Below are 16,252 nucleotides of genomic sequence, written 5' to 3'. Positions count from 1 at the left end.
GGTCCCTTTCAAAATCCAGACGGAGGAGGAGAAGGAGGAGGTGGTGCCCACCTTGTAACCCAGTGATTAAAGCAGAGTCATTTTCCCTCTCTCGCCCAATGACTGTTCCACTATGGATAAATATTTAAATAATCAATGGACCACAGAGGGGCAGAAAGTGTGAGAACGACCCTGTAGTCCGTGGTTAGGACATCCACTTGGGAGGTGGAAGGCACAGGGTCCAGTCCTCTTGCCACAATCACTCTTTCATTATTTATCTACAGTGGAACAGCTTCAACAGGAGAGATTCAGGGAACCCCACATCAGACTGTACCATAGCTCAGTGGTTAGAGCACTCTCCTGAAAGGTGGGAGACCCCTCTTCAATTGAACCTGGGATTTCACATCCCGGTAAAAACTCTAATCACTGGAATAAACATGATAAGGAAAGCACCACTTCCTCCTGCTCCTCAGCTTCTTGCTAAAACAGTGCCAGGAGAGGGTTCACAGCTGAGAATCATTAGCAGGGCTAGGTGTCTCCCTGTCTCCTGGAGTTAGGTGCCTGTCTCTACGAGAGGGGCAGGGCTTATCATACACCCCTCTGGTTGGCATCTCCCATTGGGTAGCGTAGGCGGGAAGATAGATATATAGATAGCTGTCTATCTATCTATCTATCTCCACCTTTCACTGAAGGGAGCTTTTGTTAATGATGTGAACAACCTGGTTGGTTCTTTGGGGTCCTCAACTTCGCCAGGTGCCCCAGAGGGAGTGAACCCAACAGGCAATGATCAAGTGATCTCTCTCCTGCCATCCATCTCCACCTTCTGACAAACAGAGGCTAGGACACCCTTCCTTACCCATCCTGGCTAATATCCATTAACAGACTTAACCTCCATGAATTTATCCAGTTCTCTTTTAAACAGTTATAGTCCTAGCCTTCACAACCTCCTCAGGCAAGGAGTTCCACAAGTTGACTGTGCGCTGTGTGAGGAAGAACTTCCTTTTATTTGTTTTAAACCTGCTGCCCATTAATTTCATTTGGTGGCCCCTAGTTCTTGTATTATGGGAACAAGTAAATAACTTTTCCTTATTTACTTTCTCTACATCACTCATGATTTTATATACCTCTGTTATATCCCCCCTTAGTCTCCTCTTTTCCAAGCTGAAAAGTCCTAGCCTCTTTAATCTCTCCTCATATGGGACCCGTTCCAAACCCCTAATCATTTTAGTTGCCCTTCTCTGAACCTTTTCTAATGCCAGTATATCTTTTTTGAGATGAGGAGACCACATCTGTATGCAGTATTCAAGATGTGGGCGTACCATGGATTTATACAAGGGCAATAAGATACTCTCCGTCTTATTTTCTATCCCCTTTTTAATGATTCCTAACATCCTGTTTGCTTTTTTGACCGCCGCTGCACACTGCTTAGACGTCTTCAGAGAACTATCCACGATGACTCCAAGATCTTTTTCCTGATTCATTGTAGCTAAATTAGCCCCCATCATATTGTATGTATAGTTGGGGTTATTTCTTCCAGTGTGCATTACTTTACATTTATCCACATTAAATTTCATTTGCCATTTTGTTGCCCAATCACTTAGTTTTGTGAGATCTTTTTGAAGTTCTTCACAGTCTGCTTTGGTCTTAACTATCTTGCGCAGTTTAGTATCATCTGCAAACTTTGCACCTCACTTTTTACCCTTTTCTCGAGATCATTATGAATAAGTTTAATAGGATTGGTCCTAGGACTGACCCTTGGGGGACACCACTTGTTACCCCTCTCCATTCTGAGAATTTACCATTTATTCCCTGTCTTTTAACCAGTTCTCAATCCATGAAAGGACTCTTCCCTCTTATCCCATGACAACTTAATTTACGTAAGAGCCTTTGGTGAGGGACCTTGTCAAAGGCTTTCTGGAAATCTAAGTACACTATGTCCACTGGATCCCCCTTGTCCACATGTTTGTTGACCCCTTCAAAGAACTCTAATAGATTCGTAAGACACGATTTTCCTTTACAGAAACCATGTTGACTTTTGCCCAACAGTTTATGTTCTTCTATGTGTCTGACAATTTTATTCTTTACTATTGTTTCAATTAATTTGCCTGGTACTGACGTTAAACTTACCAGTCTGTAATTACTAGGATCACCTCTAGAGCCCTTTTTAAATATTGGCGTTACATTAGCTATCTTCCAGTCATTGGGTACAGAAGCCAATTTAAAGGACAGGTTACAAACCATAGTTAATAGTTTCGCAACTTCACATTTGAGTTCTTTCAGAATAATATATAACCAAGATAATGTATTGCTATTGGGCTGAAGATGAAATATACTCTTAGCACACAATGGGAGTTTTCTATTGTGAATTTAAAAAGAATAATAATTTCTTAACTACAAATAAAAGATTTAAAAATAAAGTTCTGTAAATAGTTTTTCACTAGGGCTCAAGGCAGAGTAATTAATCTAATTGAAAGGAAAATGTATTAAGTAAGATGAATATAAATACACTATATGATTTAACATTCTGTATCATCCTAGAACCCAAAGTTTATAGGAAATTTCGGGAAGCCCACATGATGCTGACTCAGCTGCAGGATAGCTCTTTGATGCTATTTCTACTTGGATGCAATCAGGATTTCTTGAGAACTACACATTTTCTAAGGGGAGACAATTTTTTAAATCTTCAAAACATATTTCTGTAACCCTCCAGTTCTTGTGTATCAATATATTAATTTCAAAAGACACTGCTGTAAAAGCTGTGTTCAGTAGCAAAAGGGCTGCTCCAAGAAAACTAGGCTATAATCTTCTGTAATCTTTTATTGGGAACAATAGTATATTTATATTAATTGAAAATAAAAAAGTAAAACCAAATACAAATAAATCTTAAAATTTCAAGGGTATATTGACATGACAGAAGGTGATGTGGCTTTGCTTTTATGGTCTGATAAAAACAATTGCTATTCAACCGTATATAACACACTGAGACTTCTCCTAGTCCCCGAGTTAAGGTTTATAATATCTTTATATTGGGTTTGGAGAATGACTATTTCATTCATATGCATATAGTGCAGCATCAGAGTTATTTTGTTTTAAGATACTGCTTCATTTATTCCCTATCCATAATAAAATCCAAAAGTGAAGGTGTTAATCATTTACTCTCAATGCAACATTTTAGTGCTTCCAAGAATCTTACTAGGCACAATGATAACTGAAGTTATCTATACAGGCCAAACTATACATTCAAAGTTGGGCTCTTACATCTATATTTGTCCCCTATTTAAAAGAGCCATGCTTTTCAGATATGCTGCATGCCCAATGTCTCCAGTTAAGTCAATGGAAGTCTGTCTTATGAACAGATTACTTTTATTTAGGTGCCTAAATATGGATTTAGGTGCCTAACCTGGGTGTCTTGTATGGGCATATTGGTACAAAGTGTCATTTCATTTGTACAAAGGAAAAGCTTCTAAAATCTGCTACAATGAAATTTGGGTTAAAGAAGTCACTTCTATAAAATCAATAATACAGTGAAAATATGTGAAAATAGGCTTTTAAAAGACATTAATAGTGAGCATAAGACCTCAAATTTAGATTTTATTTTTTAAAAGTTTTTATGTTCATAGAAATGTTTTCATGTTTCTATTTTAGTTTTAATTTCAGTGAAGATCTTTTAAATTCCATCCCCTGAATTTTGCTAATGAATGAGAACCTGAAAATAAAAAGAATAGGAACTAAAATGAAACTGCCCAGTTTAGTCTCATAGTTCAATCTGAGTGAAATGCAAACAGCAAACTAACTGTTAGGTGGTGAAAAATAAAATTAGATGTAGAAAATGTGTTCTATTTAAATACTCTAATTTTCTATTAGTAATTCCCATGATGATTTTTAAACATATATGCTTTGCTTTGATATTGTCCCTTTATTTCTTTTTTTCATATTTGTTTTTCATATTCAGAGTAACCTCCAAATCTGTAAACATTTGTAATCATACCTTTACATATCGGTGGTGGATGGCTCCATTGCCTATTAGCCTGACACTGTGCTTTTGTTGGCCCTTGCATGGCATATCCAGTATTACAAGAGAAAGTCACAACATCATTGAAGTTGAAACCATTTCCACTTGTTCTTCCATAAATCGGACTACCGGGATGACCACAGCTAACAGCTAACATCAGGAAAAAACAAGAGTCAGGAGCATGCTGCTGTCACTTTTCATGGTACCATGTAATAGTGATGATTACTTAGTAGAATTCTAAAGGTCAGATCATATGAGGTACTGAGTGCCTCCCAAGAGGTATTTAAAGCTGTCAAGTCACTTAATCTTAATGGGAACTGAACACGGTTAGTATCTTTCAGGAGGTGTTGAGCACTTTGTGGGGATCAGGCCCTTATTTTCTAAACATGATAAAGAGGTTAAACCTGTATCTCAAAATTCTCCTTTTTTTTTTTCTGAATGGCATTTAATCAGTTAGGAACGTATGGTACAAAAGGCTAATAATAAAAGATCTGTCCATGGTGCCTAAGCATTCAGCACAGTGCATTTCTAACGTCAAATGGTCATGATCATTAAATCTAAACATGCAGTACTATAGAAATACAGTAATGAAATTATGAATGTCATTAACAACATAACTGATAGGCAAATAAAAGAGAAATCACTATTTTTGTCTACTTCTATTAAGCCACGAATTTACAGTACTGACACTTCTAAAAATCTATTGTAATGTTATGGACAATTGCAGTGTTTAATGGTATATCTTTCATTGCTACAATCCTTTAGTCAACCTCCTTGCCCTTTTCTGACGTATTGTACTGCACAATTCCACTGTGTTCAACAAAATAGCTTCCATAATTGGTTGTGAAGAAAGAAACTATGTTCACCTTCTTTGCTGTTAGCAAAGACCAGGGAACAATTATTTTTTTCAGTTTTGCTGTTGATGTTAACCCAGTGATTTGGAAATTCCTGTTGAACTATGTCTCAGTCTTGCTTTAAAGATTATCAACAAATAAACTTGTTCCCTAATGTCCAATACTTATTTCTATCTTGAACAAAAAGAGTAGTGGCATTAATCCACTGCTGAAGGATTACAAATAGGAACAGAACAATGAGGTGTGTGTTTGTGTGTTTCTGTACTTTATTTATAATTTATTACTATTAACTATAGTAATAAAGTATTATTTTCAGAAACCTCTATCATATGTAAATCAAATGACAAATGAACAACACAGGTAATGGGATAACAATAGAACTGGTTCCACTGTGATTAGTTGAGATTTTTATGGCCAGGGCTTTCTATTATAAAGTTCTAGCTATATGAAAAAGAGGGTATTGTCAGTAATATTAGTATAATTTCAATACTGTAATATTAATTTAACACTAATTATGAACCACAATTGGCATTTCCACAATTACTTTTCATATACACACTTATGAAAGGGACAAGCAGTCTCAGAAGGGACCATTCTTAATAAATAAATACACAGAATACCAATTTTTTGCATCCTCTCTTTTTCACCATAACCCAGGTTTACTAAAAATAATCTATTTAAAGAAAAAACTTATTTTTTCTCATATGAGGTTAATTTATGTGACATGTTAACCCAGTTAACATACATGAAGACCCTAATTTTCATAACACACTATTGATTAAAAAAGTAATAAAATCTCAGTGAAAATGAAACAAGTTTCTTAATGTGAACATTTCAGTCTTCAGTGCTAACAGTATAATTTGAGATCTAACAACTCTTTCTACTGATCAATAGTAAATACACATAACTTTCAGGTGACATCTTCAAAAGCATTTTCAAAAGCGACAAAGGCACTTATGCTCCTTAGTCCCGCACTGATATTCAGTGAGCCAGTCTCTGAGGGGCCAGATTTTCAAGGGTATTTAGGGGCCTCAAGATGCAGATGAACATCAAGTGGAATTTTCAAAAGCGCTAGGTGCCTAATTCCTATTAATTTAAATAGGAATTACGTGCCTAGGCTCTATAGGAGCCTTATCTTTTAAAAATCTGGCCCTAAATCACCTTTGAAAATGGAACTTGGGCACTTGTCCAATAAGCTAATGTAAGCAGTACACATATTGCACAAATAAGATATCTTTTTCCATGCTTACTTACGCACACAGGATGGAAGCTGACCAGACCAATTGTGATCTTGTTGGCATATTCGTACAGAAGAACCAATCAAGCGAAAACCAGGGTTGCACTGGTACACAACTGTGTCTCTGTACCCATAATTCTCTCCAATCACTTGACCATTGACTATGAGATCTGGAACACCACAGTGGCCAGCTGCAATTTTCAAATTACGGTAATAAAACCAAAAATTATGATAATTCAAAATACATATGATAATATTTAAAATATCCCTCTTAATGAAAAATAATCTACTTCTTTACATTTAAAATGAATATTTTAACAAGGTTTAACTTCTCAGTTTCTTTAACTGATTTCATTCAAATAATAATTTGTAAGCCGATGAAAACAAACAACCAAATACTTCTTTCATACAAAGATCATGCCTAAAAATTAGAAATGCAAATCAAACAAACAAAGAGCTTATGTGGTATTTATACTATGAAATTTTCATTCCAGAATTTCAAGTTGAGGCATCTACCCCTTTCAACAACAACAAAAAAGGCTAAATTATTCGCTGGAGTAAGACCACTGGCTTCAGTGTATTTGGGCGAATATGCATACTTGATACCCACAAGAAAAGATTGGTGGGTTTTAGCTAACATTTTAATTAGAGCCAGTCAAAACTCTGAATTTCTGTTCAACTCAAAATTGTATTAAAAAAACAAAACAAACAAACAAACAAACAAAAAAACAATATTTCCCATGAAATGCAAATTCTGAAAAAAAATGGCTCAGGTCAATCAAAATGTCAATTTTGATAAAAATCAAAACTATTCTTCTGATTTTGACTTTTTTGTTATTACTTTATAATTTATAATATAATAAAAGGTTAATAAATTTATAAACAATTTAATTTTGACACAAAAATTGAAACATTTTATTTGGATAAGATTGAAACATTCCATTTTAACCTTACTGTTTTTTTTTTCATTTTCTAAATGGAATTTTGTCTAAATCTACAAGTTCCCAGAGAAAGTTTTGATGTTGACAAAACAGCATTTGCCTGTGGAAAAAAACATTTGATCTGAAAATTTTCACCATCTCTACATTTAATTGATAAATACTGGAGATGCAAAATCCCACCTGCCTTTTCTCTCTCATCTATTTTTCTCTCTCCTCTTTCTTTTCTTTCATTGGTTCACTGTTTTGTTTTAGCCTGAGTTTTCTTACGTTTAGACATCTGGCTGGCAATAATTAAAAATAGCTGAGAGAGAATTTTTAGATAATTTAGCTGCCAAACTTACTAAGTGTCTACTAAGCATGTGTGAGGTGTGATTTTTCAGAGGCTCATAGCTTGACCAAATTTGGGTGAATTTTCATGGGAATAGAAAAGGCATGTCGCTGAAACCACCGTAAACTCCCTGCCACATTTCTAATTCCAAACCTTGGGTGAGCTGGAACTTCTCAATGCAATGTCTGTAAGAATTTTTTAACATGAACACAACCATGTGTTTTACCTCATTTTCCTCTTGGAAATGGCTGGCTTTGCTAAAACTTTCCAAAAAGAAATCAGACCCCTGCTATGGAAATTTCAGCCTGAATGAATACAGTTTTACAAAGTTATAAGTAACTGAAAATGGAGTCTTATAATGGAAACCACTGTGGGACTTTAATCATAGGCATTGCTGCCAGTGCCACTTTTAATACAGTACAGAGACTTATTACCACACTGAGATACACTATAATTTCTTCCCTTAAGTACACCATGTGTGCTTTAGAAATATTCTCTCTTTCCCTAAACACAGTTGAAGGAATACAAATGCATCCACATGTAAAATAAATATGAGCAAGTTCCAGTTATCTTTGCTCTTTAATTAAATGCTGTGTACTAAAATATGAGTTGGTCAGCAAATGCCCTGTTACTGACAGAAAATAAACCTCACATTATGTTAGTGTCTCCCTCCCTGACCATGCAGCCATAAGATAGCAACAATCCTGAATTTGTACCATATAAGGTGCAAATACATGGCCCCCTATGGAAAGGATGACAGTGAGAATAAACTATACGTGCCAGGTATTAGCCAGGTTGCTTAAAACACTACTGGAAGATGCTCAGATGGTATGGTGATGAGGAACTGAATATGGAATTGATTAGAACAAGTATTCAGATAGTAAAGATGCGTCTCAGAGGCTGTACCACCTGTATAATGCAGTACAAAACTCACTAAAAGGAAAGATAAGGTCAGGCAAGAGGTATAGACAGTGCATTAGCCACTGCAGTATTGCCAACTCCAAGTATTCAAAAATAATGAGTCAGGCCCCACAAAATCACAAGGTTGCTTAAAAATCATGAGGATTTTTAAAATGTTACATTTTGGATTCTATTTATTTGCTATGTGATTTCTGAGCTTTTAGGGTGCATTCAAGTCACATTTTCAGAATTTTCTCTCCTTTTCATTCTTTTAAAAAAATAGCAGCTGAAATTCTCTTGTAATCAGTTGCCTCCAGCAGCTGGTGCATTAAGAAAGACACCACATACTGCGAGACTCACCATAATATCATCAAAATTCACAACACTGCTAGTGAATGAATTCATGCATACCACTGATCCAGTAACACAAAACCCTTCCTAAGCAAGGAGCAGAGGCCCACATCTGCTATTGTTCCCCTCATGAGCCTTGTCTGTTACATGCTCCCCTTGCTGTACTAGGGCCAGGAACAACTGCATTCCTTGTCATATATTCCTGAAAAAACACCCCTGATATCAAGGTCTGCTTCAGGGTCCCTGTTGAATTCCCAGAAAAATAGTCTTATGTTCTAGTTTTAGTAGGTTTTGTAGACTTGGCCCCAGAAGGCCCAACCCACCAGGCCTTCATGTTACCAGGGGTAGGAGAGATATTGAACTGGGAAGATTCCCTCCCCATCAATGGGAGTTCACATCAAACAGGTTGCAGGGGACCAGACTTTATACCACCTGTAAGCTACTTTTGGTTGCTCCAACATTTTATGCTCTAGCTGCAGTAAATTTCATTTTACTGTCTATCAAGAAAATGCTTTTCTAAGGCATGTGGGGTAGCTACAGTCTGGCCACGCCGAGGGGGAGTAAACCATGTAGAAGTGAATGAAAGGAAAAATAACAACAAACAAACAAACACAAAACAACAACAAAAACCCGAAGAGCTTAAAAGAATGGGAACCTACCCTCCCCACAGAGAAAACAGCGCTGTTAACCAATATTAAACTTCAAAATAATTACTACTAAAATGGGTATTAGTAACAAATGGTACACTCTTCTCTGAGCATCCCCATTCTCTTAGCTTACTGAAGTTTTATCGTGTGTCCCACTTCTGAATGGTTTAACCCTCTTCAAGAAGATGAAATAAGGAGCCTGCCGCGCAAAGAGCAGCATGGGGAGGACAGAAACAGAGCAAAAGAATTCAACACAAGGAAGACCTGGCTCTATCTCCCTGACAAAACAGTACTGAAGCAATTAAATAAACCACTCTAGGATCTGGGTGCAATCTCTGGAACTGTGCATAAATGTCACAGGAAACTTGCATGCCTGTAACAGAGAAAATTCATTTTAAATCTATCCCAGTCTAACAGTGGCATCTGATCAGTTTGAGAAAGGTTTGAAATGTCCTAAAAATTTCACAGATCCTGCTAGCCTAGCTCCTAACTCCAAAAATGAAGATTCATAGGCCCTGTGACTTGATTATGTCCTCCCATTTCCTGTTAAAATTACCCCCATCCAATTAGGGAATATAAAAAAATGTTACATGACTAATTTTGAATAATTCACCATTCAAGGAAAAAGGACATGTATGATTCAATTATTCTCTATGAATACTACAGCCTACTTTCACCCAAGCCTTTGAGTGTTCACGTGTCCCCCATTCCCAGTTCAAGTGTCCCAGAACAGAGGTTGTGCCGAAATCATACTGTAGGGCAGTGATCAGCAACCTTTGGCACGCGGCCTGTGAGGGAAATCCACTGGCGGGCCGGGACGGTTTGTTTACCTGCAGAGTCCGCAGATTCGGACTATCACAGCTTCCACTGACTGCGGTTTGCCGTTCCAGGCCAATGGGGGCTGCAGGAAGAGGCGCGGGCCAAAGGATGTGCTGGCTGCCGCTTCCCACTGCCCCCATTGGCCTGGAATGGCGAACTGCGGCCAGTGGGAGCTACGATCAGCCAAAGCTGTGGACGCTGCAGGTAAACAAACCATTCCGGCCCGCCAGTGGATTTCCCTGATGGGCCACGTGCCAAAGGTTGCCGATCCCTGCTATAGGGCTTCAGAAGTGAAAGGATCTAGATTCACAGCTAGAAAAAATATTAAGACAGTTCTACTATTCTAGAATCCAAAGGCAACTAACTATCATACAGGCTAAAAAAAACCCTCAATATAGAATAATATGTCATACTAACGTGACACCTTTATCTGATAATCTAAAAATAAGTCAAAAGCATTCGGGGCTTAAGTCCTGAAGGTTTTACCAAGTTTTTACCCATTATTTACTCTGCCTTTAGTAGAAATGTTGCCTGATGAAGAGCTGAGTGAAAGCTAGGTGGAGACTTTTAGGTTTAGCCCCAATTCATAAATTCTCAAAACACCATCTGTCAGGCAGGTACTGATGATAAACTACATACTGATGGTATCTGTCTTCTTATTTTTAAATGTGGATACTACAGAAAATGTCCTGTCAGCACAGACATACATAGTTCCTGCATATTCTGATAAGAGAACCTTTGTGGCCATTGCTGAAAACATTATGCAGTTGAATAAACTCCCTCACATCCATCTCAGCCCTAACAAAGGCAAACACTCACTAGTGTATTGCAGAGGGTGTTTTTTTTTTTTTTTTTTAAATTTATATCCCCCTCTTAATTCCACACAACCACAGCTTTAGCTTCCTTCACAAAATAAATGGAGAGAAACCAAACCAAACCAAACCCAACAATATAACAAAAGCCAGAATGCACTCCTTGGTTTTGATTCTCTGTATTGCAAGCTAATATATAGGCTGCCAAAATGAAAGGGAAAAAAATCAGAAAAGGAGGGGCTTTTCTGAGAGCTTTCATTTACTGAAGTTCCCATAACCAAGGAAACCACTTTCTTTGTCTGTACATCCTTGAGAATGGCTGCCTCATTACACAGGCAAAAAAGAGACGGAGAAACAGGTTTTTAAATGAAAATACTACTACTAAAAGTTGGCAAACTTGCAAGATAAATTTTTATTGGTCTTCTATTCTAATCTTTTTTGTTTGATTCCCTTGAGACTAAAGCTATTTTAATATTACCAGATCTCTTCTTTTTTTTTGTCATTTTTTGTTAAGGTGACTGTGATGAAAAGAATCCCAAAGTGCCCATTTGATATTGATAAGAATGTGAGCATACCCATAGCTGCATTTTCCTCCTGCTCTCTCTCTCTCTCTCTCTCCACACACACACACACACACACACACACACACACACACACACACACACACACACACACACACACCTTTTGTCTTCAGGACTTTATGCCAGGCAAGGTGTGATTCTTTTGTCTTTTTTTAACAATATTTGAAATAGATCTATCTGGACATTTAAGATATAAAAGTACAATTCAGTGCTGAAGCTGATGTTTGTTTGTACTCCAGTCTCTCTCTCTCTCTCTCTCTCTCTCTCTTTCTTTTTAATGGAAAGTTTTTAGAGCATTTAGCCTACAATTTGGATAAAGTTTTTGGTCTGGGAAAAAGTACAAATTGTTTTGTTTAGTAAAATAGATGTTGCACATGCACAGTAAATTTTTTGCTATTAAAAAACAGTTACTAACCTGTTCTGTAATTGTTGTACTTTTAGATGTGTCACACTTGTCCATGCTAGTCTTGGTGTCTCTGAGGCCAGGGCATGGCTACTGGAACCTTCTTCCCCCAGCAGTACCTTCTAGGTGGCTTGAGCTCCCCCTGGCACCACTACATTCAGTATAATGGCCAAAGCCACCTTTAGCCCTGCTCAGTTCCTTCTTGCTGAAATTCCAATGTAGAGGGGCAGGAGGGCGGGTCATGGAATGGACATAAACAAAATGACTCGAAGAATAACAGTTACAGAACAGGTTAGTAACTATTTTTTCTTCTTCAAGTGATTATGTATGTGCATTTCACTCTTGGTGATTCACAAGCCATAGAAGAGGAGTCCATTTTAATACAGGTTGGAGAACAACTCAATGCCCGTTAGCATCATCTCTGGAAACTTGCCCAAAAAGCCACCAAGGCCAATTGTGACCTCGTCAACTGAACTGTGACTGTGTCATGCAGAGTGACATTAGCCAAACTACAGCACCTGCATATACAGGATGCAATCCACAAAGAAATTCTCTAAATGGAGAGTGATTGACCTCTCTCTCTGTCAGTCACTGCTATGAACAGCTGGGATAATTTACAAAAGTGTCTGGTTCAATCTAGGTAACACTGAAAGGCTTTTCTGACATCCAAAGTATGCAAACATTCTTCCTCCCTATTTGTATATGGTTGTGGGCAGAAAACAGGCAAATAAATTGGCTGGTAATTGTGGAAAGAGTAAACCACTTTTGGGAAGAACTTCAGATGAGGGCACTGGCAAACCTTATTCTTAAAACAGATTGTATATGCAGGCCACAACATTAATGCCTGCAGCTCCCCTACCCTTCTGGCCAAGGTAATGACCACCAGAAAAAAAATATCTTCACTGATAGAAGCAGGAGAGAAAAGGTAGCCAATGATTCAAATGGGGGACCCATAAGCCTTAACAATAGTACGTTTAGATCCCATGAGGGAATAGTGTTTTGCATTTGAGGATATGATTTAACTAAGCAGTTTAAAAACCTTAGGGACATGTCACTGGAGAAAATAGAGTCACTATCCACCTTAGGATGGAAAGCTGAAATAGTGTCAAGATATACTTTGGTGGAACTAACTGCCAAATCTTGATGTTTCAGGTTTTATAAGTAGTCCTGAACATGTTGAACTGAAGAACTGTTCAGTAACACCGCATTTTGGTGAGACCAGATGGAGATATGCCTCTATTTAGCAAGGTAAGTAGCTATTGTAGAAGGCTTTCTACTATATAGGAGGATCTCTTGAACCTCTTTCAAGCAAGACTGCTTTCTAGTGGAGCATCCTTGCAGTTATGTGAAGAGTTTGTAGGCTCAGGTGAAGAAGGCAACTAGGGTCCTGGGAGATTTGGTCCTAGTCCAGTGGAAGTGACATTGGAGGTTTCACTGACAGCGCCAGGAGAGTGGAGAACCAGTGCTGGGGGCCATGCTGGGGCTATAAGTCTGCCTGTCCTGGTCCTCTCTTATGTTTAGCAATACCCTGTGAACGAGCAGAACTGGTGGAAGAGAGAAGAGGGTTATGCTTGACCACATTAGTAAATAAGTCATCTTTCATGGCATGTAGGCTGTGGCCCTGTAGGGAACAGAACTGCTGACACTTTGATAGTGGCTTATTGAGTAGACTTATGACAACCAGCCCTGAAAAATTGTGAGTCAGCCTGACGTATTGAACCATATAGGTGCAAGAAGCCATGTGACCTAGAAGCCTCAAACAATTTTGTGCTGTTATGATCAGGCGACCCTTCAAACCAATTGCTCAAATTGCCTGGAACCTGGAGTCTGGAAAAAAACCCTGTCTTCAGATGAGTTCAGTAAAGCCCCTATAAACCCTATCCTTAACTGGAATGTTAAGCAAAATACCAAATCAGTGTTTCACAGATTTGTGGTTGTGATGAGTACTTCTTAATACAAAGAATTTCTAAACTCCATATCCCAGTACCCAAAAAACGACGAGAGTGAGAAGTACTAATAATATGTGAGCATCACACACTACCTAACTTGCCCTAAAATCAAGCCTTAGCAAAAAAGAATGAGTGTAATCAGAAAGTGTCAGAATCTTTTTAAACATCCAATGAGAACACTTTCACTTCTGCAGCAGGAAGGCTGCTCTGTGAGATGTACATGCGGGAATACATAAATTTAGAGTTTTGTATTAAATAAGAAAAAGGCGCATATTCTCATTTTCACTGTCAACACTGTGTAACATCAGTCCATCACTGAAGGAAATCTACATACATTGAAGAAAAATGCTATATTATCATTCTACAACTGGGTCAATCATCTGTCCTATAACAATGACATCAGATGAGGAAAAAAGGATCCTTTGTACCAAAATTTTGTTTTGCCCTCTTCTACACAGGGTATACTTTCCAGTCATGGATAATTTTCTCATATGATGACTTGCAAATTCCTTCCCATAGACACATCCTCTCTAAGAGCATACCCTACCTGGCTCCAACTACCTTTCCAACTTTCTTAAGGAGATGGATGATGCACCAACTTTACTTATTTCACATTCAAACCTCACTCTCTCGGCTAGTTATTTGATAACAGTCATAGGCGATATTGAGAATGTCTATGAGGCAAAGGCAACCTCAGTTCAACTGGACCTTTGCTCAATCAATCTACCACTCAGGCATCAAATTCCAACTCAATATTTCAGCCTGAACTGGTGACTGCATATCCATGGGCTCCCTGGACTTCGCTCTTATTTCCTGGAAAGATTTTCTAGGAATTAAGAAAAAGGGCCAGAGGGGCTTCAAGGACATCTCATAGTGAATACCTCCCCCAACCCACACTCCTGAGACATCATCCTGAACAATATCACTTACTGGCCAAGATGGTCTTCTCCTGGGTCTCCTCCTATCCAGCCTGAGAAGACCCTCCACCTTCGGAGCTACAGAAACCACCACATAACTGACCAAATAGTGGGAGGTTGAGAGCTTCAGTATTTCCTAAATTCATGGCTATGACAGCAAAGTTGCCTGCAGAATTCCTTGACAGGACTGGGTACCCCTTTGAAGAGGACATCCTCTCTCCCCCACTGGAAAGTCTGGTTACTGGTACAACAGTACAGGGAAATAGTGATAAAAGTCTTCAGGCTTCTGCCCAGCAGGTAGGGATGAAATATGTAACACAATCTAAGAAAAAGATATGGATAGTGGTGGGAATTCCAAATTGGAGCTCCTTGATAAACCAAATTTCTTTTGTTCAGGCTGGGATACTTTGCCTTACTTCCAGATCACCAGGAAAATATTATGTTTTGCAAAATGTGTAAGAGTGATCACACTTATAGTCTGGTGGGTCACACGCATTTCTGGGTCATCAATACTTCTAGGAGCTGCTCTTATATAGTCACTGACAGAGACACTCTGGCAATGGAGGGCAGGGTACTCTTTAGAATAATAATAAATAATAATGATAATAATAACCTTCATTTATTTTACCAAGTATTCTTCAAGTAAAAATTTTTATTTTCTTACATAAATAAAAATGTGTTACCATTCCTGATGTCCGATTTGTGTCCATTTATTCTTTTGCGGAGGGACTGTCCGGTTTGGCCAATGTACATAGCAGAGGGGCATTGCTGGCACATGATGGCATATATAACATTAGTAGATGTGCAGGTGAATGAGCCCTTGATGCTATGGCTGATGTGGTTGGGTCCTCTGATGGTGTCGCCAGAGTAGATATGGGGACAGAGTAGGCAATGAGGTTTGCTACAGGGTTTGGTTACTTTGATAGAGTACTCTGTCCCAAGTTAAGGCATTCTGCTAGCACTTCTCCTTTCATATCTGTGAATTTAGGCATATGGGTTGTCTTGACTGTTCACTCTTCAGTAAGTTATATTGTGGCACTAGAGGCATCTGTAACTGCTAAGGCAGTTCCCACTTTAGACTTACCAGGCAGATACTCAAGACAAAGAAGGCCTTGGTTGTTGGGTCGGGTATAACAGCTAGGAAGGGTGGAACAAGCAAAAGACTTACATCAAGAAAAGCCTATGAAGCTGTTCAGTCCTTTAGGAATTTGAGGTAAGTGGGTACCCGATAGGCCTTTTGCTGCAGTCCAGAGTTGGAAGTCAGCACCTGAGAGTACCATCAGGCACTTTTTGGTCTTGAGGAAGTTTCAGCCACAAGGTAACTGAAATTCCCTCCATGGATGAACTATTGAACTGAGCCATTCTTTTTGGGTGACAAATCTGAGGAACTGTCCCAGACAGAGGCGTCAGTAAAGGAGGTTTTGGAACAAATTGATAAATTAGTTTAGTCATAAGTCACTTGGACCACATAGTATTTACCCAAGAATTCTGAAGAAACTCAATTATGAAACTGCAAAACTAC

The 16,252-nt window shown here is 38.4% G+C and overlaps 1 protein-coding gene across 3 annotated transcripts in view; it reads right to left on the bottom strand.

Moving 5' to 3' along the window:
* The window catches only part of CSMD3 (CUB and Sushi multiple domains 3), a 1,171,353-nt gene that overhangs the window by 79,408 nt on the left and 1,075,693 nt on the right, over nucleotides 1-16,252 (bottom strand). For all 3 annotated transcript variants that reach the window (XM_065399724.1, XM_065399725.1, XM_065399726.1), the window contains 2 exons: nucleotides 6,100-6,273; nucleotides 3,968-4,141 (listed from right to left, as the gene is read on the bottom strand). In XM_065399724.1, the coding sequence (XP_065255796.1) occupies nucleotides 3,968-4,141; nucleotides 6,100-6,273 (348 nt within the window). The remainder of the gene's footprint in view (nucleotides 1-3,967; nucleotides 4,142-6,099; nucleotides 6,274-16,252) is intronic.

This window comes from Emys orbicularis, chromosome 2 (genome assembly GCF_028017835.1).
Source record: "Emys orbicularis isolate rEmyOrb1 chromosome 2, rEmyOrb1.hap1, whole genome shotgun sequence".
NCBI classification, from domain to species: domain Eukaryota; kingdom Metazoa; phylum Chordata; order Testudines; family Emydidae; genus Emys; species Emys orbicularis.
The sequence above is the reverse complement of the archived record's forward strand: the minus strand, read 5'-3'. Positions and strand labels throughout refer to the sequence as shown.